The 25,191-nt window shown below is 36.0% G+C and overlaps 1 protein-coding gene across 3 annotated transcripts in view; it reads left to right on the top strand.

Moving 5' to 3' along the window:
• The window catches only part of fbxl4 (F-box and leucine-rich repeat protein 4), a 30,830-nt gene extending 7,017 nt beyond the window's left edge, over positions 1 to 23,813 (top strand). For all 3 annotated transcript variants that reach the window (XM_088909459.1, XM_088909460.1, XM_088909462.1), the window contains 6 exons: positions 2,719 to 3,064; positions 9,624 to 9,868; positions 10,396 to 10,609; positions 14,490 to 14,561; positions 15,215 to 15,527; positions 17,386 to 23,813. In XM_088909459.1, coding sequence (XP_088765585.1) covers positions 2,719 to 3,064; positions 9,624 to 9,868; positions 10,396 to 10,609; positions 14,490 to 14,561; positions 15,215 to 15,527; positions 17,386 to 17,549 — 1,354 coding nt within the window. In that variant the 3' untranslated portion in view covers positions 17,550 to 23,813. The remainder of the gene's footprint in view (positions 1 to 2,718; positions 3,065 to 9,623; positions 9,869 to 10,395; positions 10,610 to 14,489; positions 14,562 to 15,214; positions 15,528 to 17,385) is intronic.
• The last annotated feature ends 1,378 nt before the right edge of the window (positions 23,814 to 25,191 follow it).

The following is a 25,191-nucleotide window of genomic DNA, read 5'->3' as shown; positions in this document are numbered from 1 at the left end:
GTAAGGAGATCCAATACAAGAATTGCGTATCGAATGAATGACCAATATTGCAGACATTGGTGAAGACTAATGATTGTACGTTGAATAGCATCCTTTTTGTCCTCACCCTCCCCCTTTTCTGTTGAAAACCATATCAAACATAAAAGCACACCAAGCCAGTTATTCTGCAAGATTGGTGTTTATTGATATACTGTACAGTATTCATTCATTTCTAATAGCCTTCAAATTAATACTATGGGGAATGCAATGTTTCCAAAGCTTTGAAATATAATATTAATTATAATATTAAATTAATTGATATTATTGATTATATTATTATAACCTAAATATTTCTGTAGCACATGTGGATCAGGCATTACTATGTCTTAAAGGAAGCCTGGGTAGGTACATAAATGCTTAAAAATGACTTCTTTAAATGATGTTGTTTGATAAGAAGTTATGTCCTGAAATTGATAAAAAGATAGTGATTTTCTGGTTCCATAGTCCATGCATTCATCAATTTTCTAACTTAAGCAGAAACAAGGTGGCAATTTACTGAAAATAGGCTAAGGTCACAACACATCTTGTGCAGCTTTAGTCTTTTATAAGCCCAGAAGAAATTGATACCATAATAAATATATTTTCAATTTTTTGTAACAATTCACTTTGCATCTTTAACCTTAATTTCAGCTGTTAAGTGTTACATATTCACACAGTCACACTATGCTGGGTTTGTTCTAAAACTGAATATGAAAGAGAACCAATATTCGTGTATTATACATTAAAAGCAAAAATTTAGTAATATGATTAATGAAGATCCTAAAATAGAAGTTGTATTGTGTGGCATCTTCTGAGCAATCTTCTTTCTGAGCAGGATAAATCTATGTGCCAAATTTCAGAAAAGTGTGAGTGTGATATGATGGAAGGACTCCACTGAAAATGATTGTTTGTGAGGTTTTCCAAATTCACAATTGTGGCTTTCCTCAACTGGCAACTGAGAAACATTTTTAGCTATGTCTTCCAAATGGATAATGTATCTAATAAACATTTGAGCTGTAGGCACTGCTTTGGTATCATTTTGTTTGAAATTGCTAGGTTAATTGAGATATTAAAACATTTGTGTTAATAGCAGCAAAAGTGGATGTTTCTGAAAATATGACTATTAGGGTGAAGGTGACTCTATTAACTTGATGATAACATTTCAGGCAGAGTTTAATATTTAAGCATAGAAGCTCAAAGGTGAACCCAGTGCTGAAGCTTTACTGTGTGTGTTGAATAACATGGCTATCTGTTCTGTGGTTTTCTTAATTTTGAGTAGGAAGCTGTCACGTTTTGATATCTATGGTAAGTTACACAGAGCAGACTTTTAGAAAGAATCCAGGTGATAGCCTTTTCCAGAAATCTAAGAAAGACAACTCAGAAATCATCGCTGTGGACTGTATTTGGGCATCAATATGGTTCCTATGCCACCTATTTCATCAAGAGATTTTTCATGGATAGCAAAAAAGTTCCATTAAAAAAATGCAGCAACAAGATATTTTAATATGGGTATACCTGTATTTGAATATTGAGTAAGTTAAACTAATTCTTATATGAAGCTGAAAAACCATTAGAGAAATAAGGGACTTTAGAGAGGCTTTGATTTTTATAACAAGGACTGTGAGAGAACTCCAGCAGTAAAGAATGGGACATAGTGACATACTGTACCAGCAAAAATGTGTGATAGAATTTGCTCCCAGAGAGCACCCAGAAGATAGTTGCAAAACATCTGTTTCTTTTGTCAGTGAAATGTCTGCAACCACAATTACACTGATTCAAACAGCTTAGTCGACAAAGCTGCCAGGGTCACTGCTGGTGTTTAAAAAGAAAAACATACAGTAACTATGTCCTGTTTTCCAGCTAAAGCTAACCAAGATGTACTATGCCTACCAATGTTATGATAGCATTTTCTCAGGTCTGTCTGAATGTGGCTGACTTTTGCATTGTCTAGGACCTGTGGAAAAGAGTTGAGCTAAGCAGATTTTACAGTATGACTTTTGAAAATAAACTAAAGCTGATGATTCTGGTTGAGCCCCTTTGCTAAGCATTTTTGTGTTTCCCCATCTCATAGTAACATACATCAGCCTTTAATTAGCCTTAGTTCCAAACCTTACTGTATTAATACTATGTCTGTCCTGAGCAGGAAATTATAAATAAACTCACAGTGCAACACTACTCATGTTTTACTATTTCTTCTGAGTTTCAGGATTAACTCTTCCTCTTTTATGTCTCCTCTTTGTCCAAGTTGCCATTTAACAGGCAAGTAAGATTTCTCTGCTCAGATGCCCATCCAGTTCTGTTGGCTCAGTCAGATATGACATTTTCTGCAAAATTACACTAAATTGGGCTTCTTGCCCAAAATTAATTCTGGGAGGCTCTTGCAATCTAGCAATTAGCCATTAATATTTCAATATTAAAAAGTATGCTCCAAATCCCACATCAAACTTGCATAAGTTGAGAACCCCTGTTTCAGTAAAGCCATAATGTAAACTGTAGTTTTTTGTTAAAAATAATAGCAGAGTTCATGAAACGATATTGTACAATTGGTGTCCAGCTGGTGTTGGAATGACTATAGTATTTTCTAGCATGTTATTAACCATTTAAAATGATATTTTTATTGTTATGCTTTATGAAGAGTTCCGATTAATGTTCTGCATCTTTTTCATGTGCTTCAGTTATTGTTTCTTTCCTTTTTTTAAGATGGGAGGTGCTTTGGTCTGGAAAACCTACAAAAATGCTCACACCTCAGGCACGGCAGTTCTCACCTAGCATAAAGCAAATCAACTTCGCAACGAACCTCATCCGTTTAGAAGTGAACAGCACCTTGCTGGAGTACTATACGGAGCTGGATGCAGTGGTTCTGCACGGTGTGAAAGAAAGGCCTGTCTTGTCCCTGTACAAGATGCCATTGATAGACATCAGTGACCTGAGTGACAGTGATGAAGAGAAGGATGCCTGCGACCCTGGGAGACTGTGTAAGCAGTGTGGGCATCCCTGTCCCCACGAATTCACAGGAAACGGCTTCTTTGATAAACTTCCCTATGAGGTAATTGCTGATCAAATGTGAAATGTGTCATATTCACATAGTGCTGTTTTTTTATTTGAAAAGCAGCATTTTCTTTTTCTTCATGTTCATGAAACAACCTGACTGCTTTATTAGCAGAGGACACTGCTAAATGAAACCACATACAGTTTATCAGGGGTTGATTAACTATGGAATGCAAATGAATGTTCTGCACATTGCAGGTACATTGCTTAAAGCTTCTGGTATAGACCATGCTTAAATAGTTAAAATGACAGCTTTGGGCATAGTGTCTGTTTGCACTAGTGCAAGGGTATCAAGGGCACACACTGTATAGTTCTATATGGTACTGCTATGCCATGATTCACAGGTAAAAAAAGCAATTTGCCATTGTCTTGTTTTATCTTTTAGAGCTGCTTCTCAGATGTGTCCATGAGGTTTTATGTTTTTCAACAGCACAGGTATAGGAAGACTGTGGAATCAGTCAAACGCCAAACTAACTGAAAGGTTAACATTATAAACAGGGTATCTGTTGAAGTGATGAGAACTACTGTAATGCAGATTCATTCTCATACTTCATAGTGACTGCTTGTTCTAAAAACATGGCATAACCTTGAAAAGATTGCATTGTAAGACGCATACAGTATATACTCTTGTTTCACTGATCAAAGTTATGGCCTGCTAATGAGTCCTAATAAAAGTGAATGGCAGCTGTTAACATTGAATACAATTACAATTAAAAGTCTGTTTAGATGGTTCTTCCTCACACGTGTTGTGAAACAATGATAGCTAATGAATATTCTTTTGCATCTCTGTTTCAAGAGCTACTGCTTGCTCTTAAAACACACTCTAACCCTGTATGAGAGAGAGAAAGACATAATTTAAGACCCAAACAAGCAAAAATAATACATTCAATCACAAGTGGAAATGAAAAAAGAAAAATTATTAGAGAAATAGAAAATATTATTTAATCGTGGCTATACTCTTATACAAAGGGTTTTTTGCAAAAGTATATCAGATAGAAAGTAAGATGTACTGTATAAAGGATCTAAAAGGATTAATTTTATATAATGAAAAGAAAACAGAAACTGTTGTGGTGTTTACTAATGAAAATGGAGATTGCATGCCTCAGGCTGATTAAGCAGCCCTGGGAAATCTTGAAAACTTAAAGGTACAACTATCAAATAGACATTTAATATTGTCATAGCTCATAAATAGCTTTCTAGCTGCTCCTAAAGAGGAAATGGATCTTACAAATGACAGGGAGTGATACAAGCAATTTCAAAATTGCAAATGTATCTATAAAGAAATGTCATAATTATCCCAGGACACCATAAGCCAATCAGCCTCCTTTTATGTTTTGTTTTTGCAATGTTTTTTTAAACAATAGTTAAACTACTGTTACAAATGGGGGGGGGGTTACAAAAATGGTGAATATCAGCAATTGACTGTGGTTTAGTCAAATAGTAAAATATTGTTATTAACTCCCAATTTCCAGGTGATTTCTCCAGAATATACCCAAGTGGTTGGTATACATTAGAGACATGAGAATTCTTTGTTCTCTGGCACAGCTTTGGTGAAACAGTAATAATCCAGGCACACTGGCTTAAACAAATGTTTATTAACAATGACAATACAAACACTACACACAACAAAATCTACACACACAAGTTACTATATTTACAGTATGTATAGACAAGGCATTTCAGAGGCCTAACATCCTTATCACCCAGACTGTTACTAGGTATTAAACTCTTCAAATATGCCTAAAGAGGACAAAATAAGAGAAAAGCTGCCTTCTAAATAAATGCAATACAACCTACAGTTAAATCTGTCTCTCTGGAAAACCTGATGCCACAATAAAGATGGGAGCTTATCTCCCTATTCTAAAAATGCACCCACAAGCAGGAAAGGGTGTGATTAACTGACGTATCTTTTCCTTAGGAAACCCAAGTTCCCTAAAAACACCACATAGCAAACTCTCTCTAGCACGGCTTAAGTACTCAGGTACGGTCAGATTTTTTCTGGATGACAATGAAGTAAGGGCTTTCACCTGGCGCAAGTTTCAAGTTCCAACTCCTCCTGACTCCCCTCTCTCTTGTGGTTTGCCCTTCTATTATCTCCCTTCCTCTTCTTCTCTTCTGTCTTCCTTTTCTTCTCCCCTCTGTGGTCTTAATGTATTAATTACTGTGCTTCTGGACTGCTCATTGATAATCATTTACCCACAACTTCTCAGTACATCTCAGCAAACATCCCCTCTGCTTTGAAGCTGTAAATGGTGTTCAGATATTTAGCTTTTCTTTGAATTAGAAAAAGTGCTCAAGGAAAAGAATAGAACTTTGGATGGACTTAGATTTCCATACTCAGCAAAAAGGTAATTTAACAGAGTAGTGATAATGTAAAACACATGTAACTAGTTATGTTCCACATGGATCTGTTTTAGGGCCATTGCTCTTCCTGGTTCAATGATGTAATTGATTTGAATTCTGGTGTAGTTTGTGAAGTTAAATGTGGAAAAGAGTGGATTACATAGTTGTGAAAGCAAGGCAGCTACTAACACACATACAGTAGGTATTTTCTCTAAGTTTATTGTTGTGGTCAATAATTTGTGAAAGGATGTGGCTGCCCTTAAAATTATTTAGAGAAAAGTAATACAATTTATTTTTGGTTCCAAAGGCATATCAGGTGTAGATAGGCTTATAGAACCAAATGTATTTAATTTTTAATGGAGGAGATGGTGAGGGAATTTGAATTAAGGTTAGGAATCCTCAAAGGTAAATAAAGCCAAACCTATACAAAAGTATATAAAGTCATTCAAACTCAAAAATGTAAAATGGATTTAGGATCACAAATGTAAATTAAACTTTAAAATGCATGCAGGACTAAGAATAGAACATGCTTCTTTATACTGGGAATCTGGAGCATGCTGCCCAGTCACACTGTTGAAGCTGACACTCTGGGAACCTTCCAGAAGAAGTTAGGCTGGATTTGGAAAGTCAAGTAGACCCACGCAATCAAAGTGGCCAAATACCCTACTCTCATTTCTAATACTTCTTCTTCTTCCATTCTTTGTGTGTGGGACACTGGATTTTCTGTTGCCTGTTCCTATTGGATTTCCTCACATTTTAAAATGCTTAGAGTGATTGCATCAGTGAATATATAATTTTAGCCTTCCCGTTTGCAATTTAAAAGGCATTTTGGCCACAACTAAACTTAGTGTTTCTTCAGTAATGAAAACATGACTTTGGGAGAAGTGAAATAGTACTTCTACAGAACTGTATAAGCTAACTTAAATATACTTCACCACAGAACTTAAATGTGCTTAACCTCAGAAAATATTAGGGGGTTATCACAAACATTTTCACTGTCTGGGAATTTGAATTACAGCACTTTTAAAAAGTTAGTAGCAGACATACATGTTAAAGTCTTGTAGTTTGGCAAAGTAAGAACTCGCCACCTAAATCAATATTCGCATCTCTGTAACTGCACACTGGTAGCCTGTAAATTCCAATTACTGCTTTAATGCATAAAGGCAAATCCCATCTTCCTCGTACCTGTACAAATTATTACTAATTACTGTTTGCTGTCTACTGTTAACTTCAAATTGAAAACCAAACTCTGAGACATTCACTGAGCAGTTAGATCATTCCTTGTCACTTGGTAAAACATTCCACCTGAAAGTGCAAGTACAGAAGCAGAGGATCAAGTTTAGTTAATGCAGGTGTTCACTGCAGCTGGAGAAGAGCTCAGTCTGCATGAGATAATAGACACAAGTCATCAATTTGGATACTTTGTACATCATATAGGAGGCGAATGTAGAATCATAGTGACAACCAGGAGTCCATTTCTGGATAGAACAACATACTCATTGCAAAATTCAGAGATATCTTAAATCCTTTCTTAATCCGACTTTTTTTTTGTCCATTTTGTCCATTCTTACCCTCTCGGCACCTTATTTTCACACATTGTCTTATTTGTCAACTTTCTGTCAAAGTGTTTTAATTTTTGTCTTGATGCATTTCCTCCTAACTCAGCAAGAATATTTTATTTAGTAGTACTGTCCCTTCTATAATCCAAATATATACTTTTTGTGCTGATAAAAGACCAGAAGCCATCCTTCTATCAGATTTTTCAGAATTTTGAAATCCTAAATTGTTATGACAGCTCGGTAATGGGGCTGATTACACTGAGACAAAGCAGCTTTATGGCAGTCGCCATATATTCCCAACCAACTATGATTAATGAGATTTGCCCTGTAGGCCTGGAAACCCATCTTCTGTTTAATTAAAGTAAAGAAAACAAATAATAATATATGCATGCTCACCATGCGTTTCCAGTACCATCATTTATTTTGCCTTGGATTAGAGCAGGAATTGCTAAAGATATGAAAGCTGACACTGAAGCTGCTGCTGAAAAAAACACATTTTGTTGCAGCTTCCAATTAGTGTTCTTTACTGTATCATCAGTTATCATCATGGGTGACAATAGCTGAAGCCTGTATAGTCTGGCAAAATTTGTCAAGCCTTGGATATTTAGTTAGTTTTGTAAGCCACCTAAATTTCCTTCACAACTTCACAACCTTCACATGGTTTTCTTCTGGGCTGTACTTAGATGGTAGCAGCTTCATATCATATATTTTTAATAATAATAGGTTTACCTTATTCCTTTGCAATGCCTGACATCACAGGTGTAAAGCAATCTGGAAGAAGACAAGACTGGGCTTTATTGTAATCAGAGCTCAGTTATAGTCTCTTACCTTGTACCTTTTTGAATCTGAAATGTATGCTTTTAATAATTGATTTAGTATGTTATTTGAAAAGTTTTGCTTTCAACTCAGAAAAGTAATATAGATACGTTTGTGATACATTAAATACACTAGTGGATAAAATGTATGGAATCACCTTGAAAATGTCGCTGCTGTATAACTAAGAAAACAGTTATTAGCATGTAAATTATTTAACCTTCTCAAACGTTAAAAGAACAGAGGAGTATTTTGCTGTCATTTTACGGCAGCCTTTTCTTTTACAAATATATTAACCCTTTTTAGCAATTGCAGAACACACACAGGATACTCTGGGCTTACTGTCAGCAGCAGATTGCCATCAGATATTCACCATTAAGTCCGAACCAACATATAAGCTTAATATTCCTATCAAGCTCATCCAATTGCATTCCAAGAAAGTTTAAAATTTTCTGCTTTCTGAATTTGCATTTGGCCTACTTCATTTAGGGTCATAATTGTGTTGGGAAAAAAAACTTTATCAACTAGTGGCTGAGAATATTGAAGAATCAATCAATCAAATTATGTTCTGCCTTTAGACATTTTCTTTCTATTTCTGCAGTAAGTACTGTGCAAACAGACAAAACATCATGTTCATTTTATTGTCCTTCTTTTTGTATTGGACTACAGAAGCTACACAGACAAAGAAACAAAATTATATTGTATCTATAATTACCTTTTTATTAGGAAGAATGTCCTGTGAGAACATACAGTAGTAAAAACAATCAATGGTATGGCTAATGGTGTGCATTCTGAGATCAACATGTAGATGAAATTGTAAATATGTTAGCAGAAATGGCATGCAGAAAGGCAAAGACCTCAAACGGATGACAGACTGATTACTTAAAAGTTCAAGACAAATACTTCCTTACTCCACTATCCTTATTTGAGTTCCATATCAGGTCTCAGCACAGAAGAGTACTGTGTTTTGAACATATGAAACAATATTTGAACTTTTCAGTTCCAATGTAAAGAGTGCATGTGATGAAAAACACGCAAAGAAGACAGTAGCATAATGTTGTGTTGCATATAAAGTAAAACAAGAAAGTGTTGAGGTTGCTAAAGAGAAGTTCAGTATACTATATACGTCCTGCATATATACCCTCAGGTATATAGGAAAGCCATTTGTGCTCAGTGTTTGGTTTTTATCTTGACTGACCCTATAAAGACATTGAGACTAAATGTATTTCAATTAAACCGCAAAGAAAAAGAGCATAATTTGAATATTTGACTTCATCTCAAACGTGTCTTAAAATTTAGATCAGAGGTGTCTAGTTCTGGTCCTGGAGGGCTGGTGTGTCTTCAGATTTCCACTTCAGCTCCACTCTTAATTACCTAAATCACATCATAACTGGCTTAGATGGATTTAATAACTTCTCCTAGCTAGCTCTTCAAGTTGAAGCTGTTGCATGGTTTCGCCCGGAACCATTGCAATGTTAAGGGATGAGCATGGAAGAAGATTTTAAAGGTGAATGCACCAACATTTCAAAATTAATTAAGGTTTAGGAAGTCCTCTTTCCCACAAGTCATGTATTTTAGATATCTTATTTTCTCAATATTAGCTGTTAATTTTAATTGACAAAGTAAAATACAAAATACAGTCTGCTTAGCACCATTATTCAACTCAAAAGACCCTTGAGTGCATTTGTACGGTTAAGTGATACATGTGTTACTACATTCTCTACCTACAGATTTTTATTGTAATTAGTTCCCTTTGATATTCCTTTTGAAGATTAAGTGCATTCCTGTTATGTATTAAAACCCTGCAGTGAACTCTCACTCCAATTATCTTTTTTGTTCCAGTTGATTCAACTGATTGTGAGTCACCTCACCTTGCCAGACTTATGCAGGTTGGCACAGACCTGTAAGCTGCTACACCAGCACTGCTGTGATCCTCTTCAGTATATCCAGCTGAGTTTACAGCCATACTGGGCTCGACTGACAGATGCTTCTCTGGAGCACCTGCAGTCTCGCTGTACCCAGATTCAGAGGCTCAACATGTCATGGTGTGGCAACAGAGGAGCCATAACATACTCAGGTTTTCACAGGTTAGTGCTTGTTTTAACAAAGGCCTTATTGTCTGCCAATGTGGTGTAAAACCATTGCGGTTTCCTCTTTTGTCATCTGTGGAATTGTGAACAAATATCAGAGGTATTGTCATTTGCTTCTTCTTTATTGGCAAATATTGGAAGAGTTACCAAAGGAATTGTTTAGTTTTGATTGTATGTGCATATTAATTTAGGACATACAGTATTAACATTAAGAATTTCTTTTTATACTATAAAATATTAAGGCACAATATTATTTTGCCCTATACTGTACCTTGTACAGTAGTATTAGAACAGTTTCTCTATATGTGCAGTACTGCATACACAGTTAAAATGACAAATCATCTTTCCTATAAAATTCAGAACCTTATGTGTTTACAGAAAATAATAAGTAATAACTCTTTATTTACAACTGTGCATCTGTAATATCTTAAAACTTGAACTACAGTATGCTATTATTTCTTCGGAAAAGTTAGTTTCAGGTTTGGAATTACTTGAAATCATTCTCTTTTTTCCCCCAAATGTAGCTTTATGAAAGCGTGTGGTGCAAAGCTGGTCTGTCTTGAGTTGGCCTGTTGCCATTTTCTGAATGAAGCCTGTCTAGAGGTCATTGCTGAGATGTGTCCAAACCTCCAGGAACTAAACCTCTCCTCCTGTGATAGGCTGCATCCTCAGTCCTTTCTCCACATATCCAAATTGTCATGGTTAAGACGGCTCGTACTTTATCGCACGAAAATTGAGGTAAGAAGGAGCAAGCGTGGAAAAACCTGTACCCTGGCAAATAATTCATTGTGATGAAATTACATTTTCAGCTGCAGCTGATATCTTGGATGCCTTAAAGTACATGAGGATGTGTTTAATCAAAGCAAGATAATTATTATTGCTGAGATGTACAAATGCTTGTTTTATGGCAATGGTTATCTCTTTCCCAGACAGGCTCAGAGCCACTTTCATTACCAAAACCAGCAACATTTTCAGACAAGGTTGTCAGATGCAACACTGAGCTGATTTCATTTTTGGTAGATACTCGAGAATTTTACTATTTGTGTTAAGTGTGTTATGTATTGATATTCTGCAATACTTGTTTAAAAAGCAATACAAATCATAAGCAATAAGGCACTGTGAATGCTATTGGATAGCCAATTATTGTATTACAGTGCTTACCAGATTAGTGTAGCAACTTTGGGGAACTGTGAGTTCAGAGCAGTGATAACTACATTAGTTATAACTACTGTATAGGAACTACTGATGATGAAAAACTGTACCCCAAATAATTAGTATAAAATTTCTTACATCTTGAACAGATAAGGAATATCTTATACATTTTACTGCATTAAACAAGAATAAATATGCACTAGCTTTGACCTAAGCAGCGGATTATGTATATAAAACAGAGCTGCGCTCAACAGTCTCAGAAACATAGTAACTTTCATTATTCTTAAATTATAACTATTAGTGATGATAATGTAAATTCTTAATTCTTTGCAAATTATTACTGCAGTTCTAATCTATTCTAAGCCCTAGACCAATGGTATGTTTTAGTGAAAGTTTAAAGTTATTCTTTTAAAGAATACAGATGTCATTACCATACATTTGGGGTTCCAGATTTCTCTTACTGACATGATTTTCACCTTGATGATGCTTTGTATCCTTGTATTGCTCAGTCTTGTTCATAATACTTAGTATCTGACAAACAGAGCACCCTCTGTGTTCATACCGATACCTTACCAGTGCAGATAGTCATTATGTTGTCAGGATTATAATTACTGTATTATGGTTTTATTGTTTAAAAGAGCATGTGTAGCAAAATAAGAAACCACAAATACCCATGTCGGGCACCTTTTTTGTCATGATAAGCATCATGTCAGAAACCTGGAAGAGAAACCATTTTTAAAACCACATTTACCAATTAGACAATGATAATTATGTATTCCATTGCAAGTTTAGGTTGAGTTAGAATTTCTGTATATATAATTTTACATGTCAAGACCTGTTTTTTAAAAAATTGCCACCCCATGATTTGGGCAGAGAGTCAGATTGTCTCTTAGTTTTATGATTTGAATATTGTGCATGAAATAATGCCAGAAGAAAAGTCTAGTGGCCCTGTATTTATTGCACTATGCATGCATCATTTTATTTTTTCTCATTTTAAATATTACATTCATTTTACTTTGATGAACTTGATAATGCTTAAACCTAAAAGAACAGAATAACCTTTATAAACAGTAAGTAGGTTTATGTATTTGCTAGGCAAGTTGAGATGATTTATGTCTGAAGGAGTGCTTAGCCATTTATTGAGCTGTATTATGTGTTTTCAAGTTATTTTATTTTCTTAATAATATGCACAACAATAATGCCTGGGAAAATGAGAGAGAACAGCAGAGTCCACTGGAGCCATGAAGGTTGACATGCTACTCCATAACGTTTGATGTTTATACATAATGTACAGTAAATAATGAAATAAAACATGCTACCTGGGTTCTTCTTTTACAAGTAATAGAAACTTTGAGATAGATTGCACTATGTTGATGCTTTTCACTTGCTCTTATAATTATGTATTTTACCATACATGTTTGAGTGGGTAGCTGCGGCAGCTACATTTCAGCTGTGGAGCCTTCTTTAGGTGTTGACAGAAGGAGAAGGCTCCATACCTGAAAAGTTGTGTCTCTTCTTTTTCCTTTCAGTATGGATAAACCTTCACCTGTTCCTTATTTTACATAAATATTATTTACAAGTTTTATAAGCTTCTTTTGAAATTATCACTATGTTATGTGTTCCTAACAGGAAAATTGTAAGAACATTACAAAACTAGAAACAGAAATTGTGATTGTTAGTTTACATTGCAGAAGTAACTCATTCAGCAACAGTGCATGGCAGTAATGATGATGAGGTCTGTGTGACAGGCTTTCTTTTACTGTCTCTCTTTAGCAGGTTAAATCACTATTTTGTTAGCCTAGTGTAATCTAACCAACTGAGTCAAAACCCATGCCTTGGATTAGGCTTGATGCCAATCTCTTCACCTTTGGGATGTAGATATAATCTGGTCCTTACAGTACCTTATAATAGTGTTGGGACACCAAAATAAAACTTAGCTTTAAGTAAAGTTCAGAGTGTAAAAGTCAGTATTTGGTATCATGTCCCTTTGAGATGATAAATGCACGAGGTCTTTCACTCTTTGTGTTTACCAAACTCTTTGTGTAATCATTTGAGATGTTTTTCCTGCAGACTTTTCTGCAGTCACATTGAGTTATTGCCTCTTCTTGGAGTGTTGTGACTTTATGTTTTTCTACAGCATGTAAAATATGTATTCGATGGGAATTGAATCTAGCAAATGTTGCTTTTTTTTCTCGGTACTGATTAGAGGATTATATTGTGGTGTAGCCTTTGTTATCCTGCTGTCTCAGTCTTCTCCGAACTGTGGATTTTGATACCTTCACCCCTCCACTCTGGGGGTGATTTCACTGACAGTTGCTTTAGGTTTCTTGACATCTCTGAAAATATTTCTGTCATCAGCTGCAGATGTTTTTGTTGGCCGACCCAGACTTGACTGATTGGTAATTATGCGTGTGGTTTCTTTCTTCTTCAGCGTATTCCAAATTGTTGATTTTGGTATGTCCAGCTTCTTTGCTGTGGTTCTGATTCAGTTTGTTTTTCTTTTAAAAATATCCCCCTTTCTATAATGGAGAGTTCTTTGGTTTCCGTTTTTACTTTGGAATACAGACCTGAAACACTGAAGTCCAAGCAAGACAGGTTAATAAGATGTTCATGGCTCTTTTATGAATGCCTTATGTTATCCAACAACAGACACCTGTCCAGCAAGAGACTTCTGTCAGCCACTCGTACCAAGGTATTTGCTTCTCCTTCAAAATAAAGAGGTTCAGCGCTACCAACTAGTTTAATTGACCCAGATAGGTCAAATAGGAGCTTTTGTTATCAATCTTATTTTGTTAATCATTATTTATTATTTTTTTCTATTAAAAAGAGAAAAAAATAAGTATAAATGCAGAATCACAATTCGTTCTTTACAAGCCTTATGACCCATTTGTATGCTTGCTCCATGAAGTGACTGCATTTACAAAACCTTAGAATAAGGCATACTGTACGTGTGCACTGCATTCTAGACTGTCCTCCACAGCTGTGAGTCTCAGAAATCCTCTGACATGGTAAGGTCACCATCACTTGATGTGGCTTTGACTGTCTCCATTATTGACAGCCTTGTCAACTGGGCTGATCGTTGAATGTCAGAGTTGCCTCTGCTCATCTGGGACATTAGCTGATCCTTTCTCTGGGTACATCCATCTTGCCTGTTACTTAAGGTTCCCACATTTTCCAAGAGACTTCCTATGGGAAGAGTACTTAGCGGCCAGGGGACCATGGTGGCTCCAGTTCATGCATTTTCATATCTGGGCCTGCTACTTTGAGCCTTGTAATGATTGCCTTGACTGCAAGACAATCAATGGGTTTGGCGTCAAGGGACTCATTAACTAGCATTTGTGGTATCTTTAGCCTAAGCTGGGAGCAGTATTTTATAGAACTTACTGACAGCCTTTAATGCCTAATTGACCTCTTTTCTCTTTGTTTCTCTTTACATGCCTGCTTCTGATGTGGTCCTCATTGTCAGCAAACAGCACTGCTCAGCATTCTGACTTTTTGCACAGAGATTCAGCACCTTAACCTTGGCAGCTGCATCATGGTAAGAATGGCTTGGGTTTTTTAAAATTTATTTATGTCATGGCAGATTGGGAGCTACTTGCCATGTAGTGACATCATCCATACAGCCGTAGTAGACCCTCTAGATTTATTCTCTCTTTAGACTGTACTGGTTTATTATTAGATTGTGATGCTGTACAATGAATTAGATTCTTCTGACACTCAATGCTTCATGCTTTAAAGTACATCGTAACTTCATTATTTTTAAGAGTACAAATCACTTTTCATCACCATAATGATTTCATGGGTTATTTCTAAGAGTGGCATGCATTTAGTTTGCAAATGAATTGATACTTCTGTGTCACATTTATCAACAGCCTAATAGAAATACTGCTTGACAGAAAAATTAATAGGCATTACTGTGTTTCACATTTACTGTGGCTTGTCCTTCAGAATACTTTGCCAAGCAAAATGTACACTTTATAAATAAGAATGCACCTATGGATTATTAGAGCCGTTGATTTGAATAGCACGTTATAAAAAATGCACAATACGGATTTGAAATGATCCAACTTTTTAATTTTTTTAATGGCTTTCTAGTAAGGGTTAACACTGGGAGGAAAACAATGCTGTTCTCACCTGTAGAGAAAGGAGGGACGTACTGTACCTAGTATACTGTGCTGACCTGTTTTGCAGATTGAAGACTATGACTTAATTGCTAGCATGATAAGCGCCAAGTGTAAAAAGCTCCGATCCCTAGACCTGTGGCGCTGTAAGAACATGACGGAGAAAGGCCTCAGAGACCTGGTGTCAGGCTGCCGGCTGCTGGAAGAGCTGGACCTGGGCTGGTGCTCCACCCTGCAGAGCAGCACCGGCTGCTTCGTGCACCTGGCCCGCCACCTGCCCGGCCTGCGCAAGCTCTTCATCACCGCCAACCGGACCGTGTGCGACGCCGACGTCGAGGAGCTGGCTGCCCACTGCCGCCACCTGCAGCACCTCGACATCCTCGGTGAGCAGAGAACCGAGAAGTTGAAAAGCCCGGTGCACAGGCGTGTGTCAGGATCCCTGGCCATACTTGAATAGAAGCCGATGTGTGTCGCAATAACCTCCCCATGACTAAAAGCAGTGTTAGAATTGATCTTCTTTGCCAAATCATGCACATTTTCTAGCAAAAAAGGGTTCAATCCTGAAAACTCAAGAATTGATTTAAGCATGCCCACTGTCATATTATGTTTATGTTTTGGTTGGGTCTTTTTTCAGGTTACAGGTTTACTTCAGCCACCCTGCCACTGTGCCTCATACTTCGTACAGTTTTCATGAATTAAATGACTTTTCTGCACAGCTCAGTATTGTAGTTTATTCATGAGCATTTTAATTCAAATACCAAGGTACCATTACCGTTATGAATGGATCAGTGCAAGCTAATTTTGTGTAATCTAATTACACGACCCACCCTACAGTATAAACGGTTGCAGTTCTTTTAAATGGTCATTAAATCTGCATTGTATATTCCTGAAGTGGAATCTTCATGTTATGACCTTGAGTATTAAAAAAATATATACAGTAGGTTCAAGTGCATGAAACAAATCTCAGAAAATTAGTTCCTCTGCCATACTAGGGTCTATATCTTGCCCTCACCAATCTTTACCAAAATAGGTTGTTTTAAAAATTATGCATATACAGCAGTTGCATAATATATGAAATATAATGTTGCATTTTTGTTAGAACATATAAAGGTCACGAATGAGAGGATGACATTCGGCCCATTTATCCCATTTAGTAGTTAGTGTCTTATCTTGTCTGATCCCCCCAGTTTCTACCCCCAAGCAGTCCGCATCTTAAACAGCTCAGATTAGCACCTGCACTTTAAGGTACCGCACTGTTTGCACTATGTCCTACTCTATGTTGGCTGTATTGTAATGTCTATTGTCTAAATTTATTGTCCATGTCTGTTTGTCATTTGTGCCTATTTTCTTTTTCTCTAATGTTACTGGGTACAGCTGAATGAGTCAGCATCCCAATACACTTGTTGTCTATGGCAAATAAATCTTAAATCTTAATCCAAGGATCAGGTGATTTAGAGTGATCTCACAGAGAATTAGATGCACCAGGGCTCAATTTGGAGTGTTGTAGGAAAGGCATGAAGACATTTCAGTGATTGCTTTTAAATTACATGCAAAAACGTTTCCAGAACCTTAATTCCGCTTTGATATGATAGAGTCATTTGTGTAGATCAGTCACATAAAATCCCATATAAATGTATTTCTATTTGAGTTTGCAACCTAACACATTGTGGCAAAATCCCAAGGGAGGTATTTACTTTCTGGTGGAAATGTAATTATTTTATGAACACTAATACATGTTGGTTTTATCTTCTAAGTGGTTTGAGAGTAAAAAAGCTCCTGTACAACTGATAAAGAAATGGACCATTTCATTTGTGGCTTTTTATCTTCTCTATATTGAAATTCTAGAAGTTGTTTTAAATGTGCAGTGCAAAGGTACAGCAGTTCTTTTATTCTCTTAATATTGCTTAATGTTTTCCTCTTAGGAACTTTAATACAGTTGTTGAACAGTTGAGTATTGGAAGTAGTCACCTGTTCTGTGTGTTTGCTTAAATCAATTAAGCTCTGCATTTTTATAGATGCAGCTAAAATTAATTTAAAAATACTAAACCTGTTAAAAAGATATCAGTCAATGCAGAAACAGCAACGTGAAATGTTAGTGTGGTGTAGTAGGTAATGGTGGGGAAAAAAAGTCAAGCATACAAAGCATTGTTAATTTCTATAGTAAACACCCTTCCTGTAGACCATTAATGTTATGTGTTCTGTCATGTGTTGGTTAAAGCTTGTTGTTCCTCCTAATTTCAGGAACTCGAATGGTGAGCCCAGCATCTCTTCGCAAGTTGCTACAGTCCTGTAAGAACCTCCTTTTGCTTGATGTGTCCTTCTGCTCCCAGATTGACAACCGTGTGGTACAAGAGCTAACCGTTCACTTTCCTAATGTGTCCATCCAAAAAAGTTTCACTCAGTGACTCCCGGACTCCTGTCCCTCTCGTGACTGCAGTCCACCAAGGTACAGTAGTGCAAGGATCAAAGTGATTAGGGCTGAATGGTTATGAGTAATTCCCATTCATGTTTTGGGAATGTAATTTTTTGGGGAATTCCTAGTGTGCTCTTGGATAATAAAAAAAAAAATGAATTACGGGGCCTCCAGATTGGAGAAAGATTAAAGATGTGTGCAATACTATATAATCTTGAAAAATTGACTTCCTATCTCAAACACCTTTAAGCACACCACAGAGACAATGATTTAACAGCTCTGCATTTTTTTGTTGTCACCATCCCTACTAATATTGTTCGTTGAAAACTGCATTGCTGTGAAACTCAGGGTGTCTTTTTTCCTGATCTTTAGTGGTTTTGTAATGTATCAATGTAAATTCTTGCTTATTCCAAACTTTTTTAAAATCAAACGTCTTGGGATTTCTACGGGAAGAAATAACATTTAATTTTTTTTATTATTTTAAACTGTTCCAAGTCATCACAGATATTTTAATTACAAAAATTGAAGAACAGTTTTGATAGTGTTACTTCTGTTATGCAATTGTAATCTTAATTAACAGCTTGCGATAAAATCCAGAAATAGAAGAAACATTTTAAATTTATTTTAGCGTGGAAGGTTAGTGCAAATTTGTTATTTGTATGTAATGTATACATATATAAATGTATATATTCAAATATACATTCCTCTACCAAAATATTAGAAAATCATATATTGCATCCTGTTCAACATGATGGCAATGGCCCAACATACTTTATGGTACATCTCATTATTCCTGCAGACTGTAAAATAGTACCAGACCAGGTGTTTCCTCACTGTGTTGGAGTCTGGGAAATAAGGCTGATACAAGTAACCTCAAAACAGACATGATTATGGCTGCATGTACCTTTGGAGCCTTGCTGAAGGTAGTAGTGACAGACTTGGCTAATGTATTAATTCAGACTTGGCATTTTACAGACAGTGGTTGATGGATGAAAAAAAAAACATAATACATAATACTGGCCACAAGAGGCTGCTCAACCAAAAGGATGCACTGCACAGCATCTTTTATCTTGTAAGACCAATGTGAGATGCCATATCTCAATAGACATTGGTGAACATCTCATGTCAGCTGTAATCATTGCTGGAGGCATTCTCTATAACAGTTTGGTAGGGGAATGTGAGTGTGTGTTGCAGTACCTGGTGCTGTTGCCTCACAGCTTCAGGTTCCTGGGTTCAGTTGTTGCCTAGGATGCTTGTCACTGAGGAGTTTTTATGCACTCCCCATGTGTGTTTTTCTCTAGGTATTCTGGTTTACTCCCATCTCAAAGAGATGTACAGAATAGGTTTGATTGGACACTTTAATTATGCCTCCCTGGATTCATTCCTTGGTCCCTGTATGGAGGGGAGCTACGCAACCCCACCTCATAATCCTACCCTCTCTAAAGCAGATCTGGTGCCTGCCTGCCCTGTGCTCCTTATGGAGTATGGGTTATTTATATATAATAACAGAACATTAGGAAGGGGGCATGATGGTGGATCTTTTCCCTCCTACATCCACTAGGAGATGATCTCTTATCTGCCTTCTCCTGACCACTCCAGTGAGTGATCGGTCAGGTGACTATGTAAAACAAGATGGAGCAAATGAGAGAGAGAGAGCTCCAGCTCCAGTAATCTGCTGCCTACCTTAGGGAGCAGATCCTTGCCAGTTAGCTGTATGGAAAAGCGAGAGAGCGATGTAGCTGAAGAAGAGCAATAAATCAAAGTTGTTTACCATGATCTGGTTAAGAAATTAGATTTATTGGTTGCATCATGCTGTGTTGTGTAAGTCAGTATGCAGCTTATCTGCCTGGTTGAGTAAAGAGCTATCAGAAGAAATGTATTTTCTGGTTTTATTTGGATTTCAGCACCGCATATATTTACTATCTTCCACCATATTGATGCCCTTGTGTAATTGAAAAGTCCACAACACCAAGCCACCACACAAAATTTCATATATGGCGAAAAATGTCTGCAATATGTTGGGTACTCAGGTAATGGAAGGTAAAAGGTCATCCCCTAGACTACTGGAGGATGAAGGGTCCAGATCCATCATCTTGCCCTATGCTCCTGCCATCCTGATACAATGTATATACGCAAACACTTTTGTGTGTACTTTTATTTTTTATTTATCATTCTCTTTTACAAGAATTCTGCTGTGTGTGAGATGTGGGACAGCCAGCAATGAATCTAGTACAGAAAATGGACTATTACCTCTCATAAAATGTTTCCTCTTGCACACTTTTAGTATTTGACATTTTCTGTGCCTTATAGATTGGGCTTGGAGTTTTCTTGACTAATTCTCTAACCTCTATTTCAGTCCTACAGTACCAAAAGTGTCGATATAGCCTCTCTTAAAGCCACTTATTCAAACATTATTTCCATTTTGGTACCTTAATCATCTCAATTCGTTATTTAATTACTTCAAATTACATGCATAAACATGTAGATTAACAGTGATATAACTATTGACTTTTAATCATGCATCTGTTTTATTCAGTAGTATCACAATATGGCAATAAATTAAAATAACCAGGAATATGTATAATGTGTCAATTGAATAGTTTGTTTGAAAAAAAATAAAAAATTTAAATCAGAAAGAGAGCACTAACATAATTTTGCTGCTGTAGGCTACATAAAACAGACAATTAAAATAATTAAAGGCAGTTTGCAAAGAGCACTTACTGTAAGTGTCACAGTCCAGTGAAAAAAAGTATCCGCTTCTCTAATTTACTGTTGAATGTAATCATTGTCAGTTGGTTTACTTTTTATTTTTTTATGGATTAAAATCTCAGTGTATAAAACAAATACCACTTAGCTGTTTGTGTTAAGTTAGGAAATAGTTTTTTAGCTTCAATTCAATATTCATCCAGACCAATTCCACAGCTAACTTCTTTTGCATAGTGGTTATATTTCTCCAATTTGGAATCTGCATTCACCATGAAATTCAGAAATCTTACAGGAGGGTATCCACATCCAAACTGCATGCTTACTGTATTTTAGGTTGAATATCCTGACTGGCTCGAGAAATGAATGAAACGTGTTTTCTTTTTCTTTTTTTCTTTTCCGGTTTGAAGTATACAACATTTTATCAGCAACTATGCTGTATGTCTATTTATTGTGGTGTCTGTGCTGTGCATCTGCTGTACCAATTCTCAGAATGCATTTAATTCCTTGGTTTTATGTATGTTTCATGGACTCTTAACTTCACAACTCTCAAACCACTGTATTAAAACAACCAGATGCTTTCCATGTGTAGCAGTCAAAGAAGACTTGTATATCCTTCAGCAATGATTTCAACATTATATTGTGTTACATTGTATTCAGTGTCCGTTTCCACAAAACTTAGACAAAAACAAATACTGTATATTTGGAAAGGTATTCTGGGGTAGAATACCTAGTGCCTCATCGTGTTATGTATGGCTTAGAACATAAATGTACTTTAGTAGTGGAATCTATAGAATTATATCTCTCCGATGTTCTTTAAAATGTTTTAACCTTGAGCAATGTTTAAAAAGTTAAATTGTAGCTCCAACAAGCATGTCTGCTTTCAGGAAATTATTTGCCTATATCTTACGCACACAGGCAAATATGTGGACATTATATGACAAAATAGCAGGCAATAGATTTGACAACAAGCCATGAAGAATATAAATGTATACATGTACCTTGTTTTGTAATTCTGGCATTGAGAAAAATCCATTCATATTTTTAAAATCCACTTCAAAAGCGTTTAAACAGTTGATTATAAAATAATGATCATGTGCACATAAGAGAAAATAGAATAACTGTCATTTCACCAGCTCTAACTACTACGCTCTTGTAAAACAGAATGTGCAAAATAGAGTGATTCTTTATAGTGTCATAGAATTGGTCAGTAGAAGGCATGCAATAAACACTTCTTTCTCAGTTGACCTGCTGTGGGAATTGCCTCCAGTTTATTACAGTAAAACCTTTGTATTTGTGCGGGATAGATACCTTGAAGTCTCCACAAATGGAGAATTCATAGAATGCAGCATTTAGTACCTTATGGCAAAAACAAGTTATGGTTCCAAGGCCTGAGAAACAAGCATTTCTGTAGTAATATTTTTGGTGTAACTGTAGAAGTAGTGTTTGTATTTACTGGAAGGAAGTATTTTAATGAAAATGGATCCTGCAAAATTAAAGCAAAGCATTGTTTTCCCCCTACAATCCATAATTATATAATTATTTGTGCAAACAAATTAGATCACTGTTATTATAGCTTACTCTGCATTCATTTTTTTCATTCTTAGTACAAGAGCATTTTCTTTACTTTTAACATCTTGTTTTCATGTTATAAATGTATCACTAATGTACTGTAATAAGATTTATTACAGAACAGTAATAACAAAGTAAATTAAGTGTACTTATTTCCTTCACTCAACCAGCTCACTTTCTTTCTCCTGTGGTTTGTCTAGTTCTGTCTTCTAATTTATTTTGTTATCCTTTTTCTGAGACATACTTGAATTGAGCCTGTGATAGCACAGAGGCTTATTTTGTTATTTAATGTTTCTTTTATTTTGCAGCACAAAACTTGTATGCAGGCATAACTTATATGATAACAGGTCTACACACAATGTACATCTAATGCTTTCTTGAAGGATGCTGAATAAAGAATGACCCATGATGCACTGCTACATAAACATGTTAACTCTTTGTTAACCAAGCTATACTTTTACTACAGAGACCAGTGTAGGTCAGGTGAAGTACATCAACAAGATGAAGATGCACAGGCAGCTGCCAACATTTATCGTCCTGCTGCACAGCCTGCAAATGAGCGAATCTGGTCGCTGAATGCAGAAAAAGCGGTTTCTAAAAATTTTGCATGAATGGGCGAAATTGCGAATGTATGACTTGCGTATATCGAGGTTTTACTGTACGTTTGTTGGGAAATGCAGGTATGCATTGGTGTAGTATCAATTGCATTTATTATACAGAGGACTCTATCTCACCAGAGTCAATCTTAGCTTTTTGTTTTATATGATTTTGTGATTTTGAATTAAACCTTGGTCTGTTGTAATCTTTCGAGCATGGTCCAATGCTAAATTACACATTTGGCAAAATTTTAAATCTGTGTACAGAACGCCTTGAAGATGTTGTGTTTGTTCACACAATGAAATGCTTTTGAATGTAGTTTTTACATTTTTTCTGTTTTTATACTTTATTGCATCAATTTGTCTCTTACCAGATTAGTTTCTAATGGTATGATTAACCGCACTGCCAACGCCGATTGCCTAATGACTGCTGAAATTAGATTGCCTGCAAGGACATCTGGAGGATAAGGAGTGAACTGCAGGTTAGGAGCCCGAAGATCTTGCGTTCAAGAAAAGCTCCTGGCCCTGCTTAAATATCACTAAGTATTCTGTAGTGAATGTCGCTGTCATGATAACTTCTCATAACAAAGCCGAGGTTGGGATTTGCATGGAACCTAAATGTTATCTTTGTAAATCATCATCGCATATTACAAAATGTTACCTATATAGGGATACTCTTTATTTACGCAATATAACATTGGCACTACTAATTGCATGTATTTTCACATTTATAAAAAATAGTAAATTTGTAATCGCCTGTCCATTTGTAAAAATCTGTGGGACTTTTTTTCTACACGAAAAAGAAGATGCTTTACAATGTGTGGATTCACATTATTCTCAGGTTTTAAAGGAAGCTGAGGCTGTGATACCAAACAGGGTGACAAAATAAAAACAAATAAATAGTTGTACATTTCATGAGTCTTGTTTTTGTAGATGATGCTGATATAATTACCACTGACCTTGTGAAAGCACCATCAAACCATAATCTCAGAATTGAAGTTTTACTTTAAATGAGGGTCCTTTAACATTTGCATAGTTTTTATTTAAATAAACATGTACTGAGGTTTAATTTTGTATTGAAGATCTTATGCAAATGATTTTTTTCCTTTATCATTGTTAAACTTTGTGTCATCTGTGGTTAATTTGTGCTATTACACAAAATATTTGAATAGCTTAGTATAGAGGTTTATTTATGAATTCCTTAAAAGTGTGCAACTAACACATTGAAAAAACAAGAAAAGGAGAATTTCATGCTTCTGCTTTCTCCTAGTGCTAAATGTAAACAAAGTAAATATCAGGATTTATTTTATGTTATTAATATTTTCTCAATTTCATGGACAATGCTGTTGTGGTATTTTTTGAAAAAATAAATAGCTTTAAATCTCTTTGTGCATTTTAAATGAATAACTGACTCAATTATCAAGAAGATTATTTTGTTTCATTTTTTATTTTCAGATGTAAAATGCTGTACACATATTGATGCCCAGCCATATCGTCCTCGCTTGTGTTAACCCTGAGCTGGGTTTTGGAGATAATCTTCCAAGATAAGGAAAATATTTGTGGCCAGACATGAAGTAATGCATTTCCACATCTGACCAGTCTCAGTACTGCCTTTGAAAATCACAGGCAATAAATTAAAGTTCTGTGGAAGTTTGTTTGCACGTTAAGGGAAGCTTGTTGGTGTAGAATGTTGGTTCCCTAGCCTTTCATGATAGGAATTGTACAATAATACGAAATGTACAATGGGAATACATCTAATCTGAAGTGGCATTATGGACATCTGTGTTACATTTACTTTATAGTGAAGATGTGACTGTGGGATATTGAGTGATTAGAGGAGGGTTATATCTTAGATGAAAGTGATTTGTAGCTGTTTTCCTTTCCGCATTGTGGGCATCTAGGAGCATTACATATGAATGTTACACCCATCCATGACGTGTAACTGCTTTGTTAACGCTAAGTCTTAGTTCTGAGGTTATCGTCGCGAGTGGTGGAAGAAATACTTGGTTGTGAAGTCGCTCTTTTGTTTCAGACTCTCTCTCGACTATCTGAAAGGAAGGGCGCTATCAGCAAACTTCCAGTGTTCTGCATGGGCTTCCAAGGACTCATGTTGACCTCCATTTTCGATTACAATAGAGGGGGTCAGAAGACAAGTCTGGCTCACTGTGCATGGGCTCGTTGTCTTAGCCACACATGGATACAGTAGTGTTGTATGGACTTCGATACCGTACCACTCAGTTCTTTAATATTGCAATAAGTATTGATATTGCCTTGTATAGCCTAGTGTGATTCAATTATGCTCAAGTAAATAATGTGCAGTATATTGAAGTAATGTTTCTCAAATTAAATGGTACTAAACTACAGCAGTGACCTGTAATGGACACATTATTTTCAAAATGCTCTTAAGATATTTTTTTTAAACAAAGGGATAGTGATTTAATTTCTTTCAATATACAGTATTGCTTCCCATTATTAAGTTTTATTTGGCTAATCTCTTATCTGTTTATGATTGGGTTAAGTGGTTTTGAACACTTCTCTGATTAATGGTACTGTAATGTCACCGAAATTCAATGTTTATTCTAGGTTTTATAATTGCAATTGTCTAGTTTCAAAACATTTTATTCATCAATATACCCTTTTCCATTGATTCAGCAATAGATTTTTTGTATGCTTTGTACTAAATGAGACTATGATCATTTTCAACTTGCACATTACAGAGAAAACACCTAATAGATAGTGAGTAAAACTATATCACAGGAGGAC

The sequence above is a fragment of the Atractosteus spatula genome, chromosome 2 (assembly GCF_055471065.1).
Source record: "Atractosteus spatula isolate fAtrSpa1 chromosome 2, fAtrSpa1.hap1, whole genome shotgun sequence".
Taxonomy (NCBI): Eukaryota; Metazoa; Chordata; class Actinopteri; order Semionotiformes; family Lepisosteidae; genus Atractosteus; species Atractosteus spatula.
This window is presented reverse-complemented; position numbering and strand designations above follow the sequence as displayed.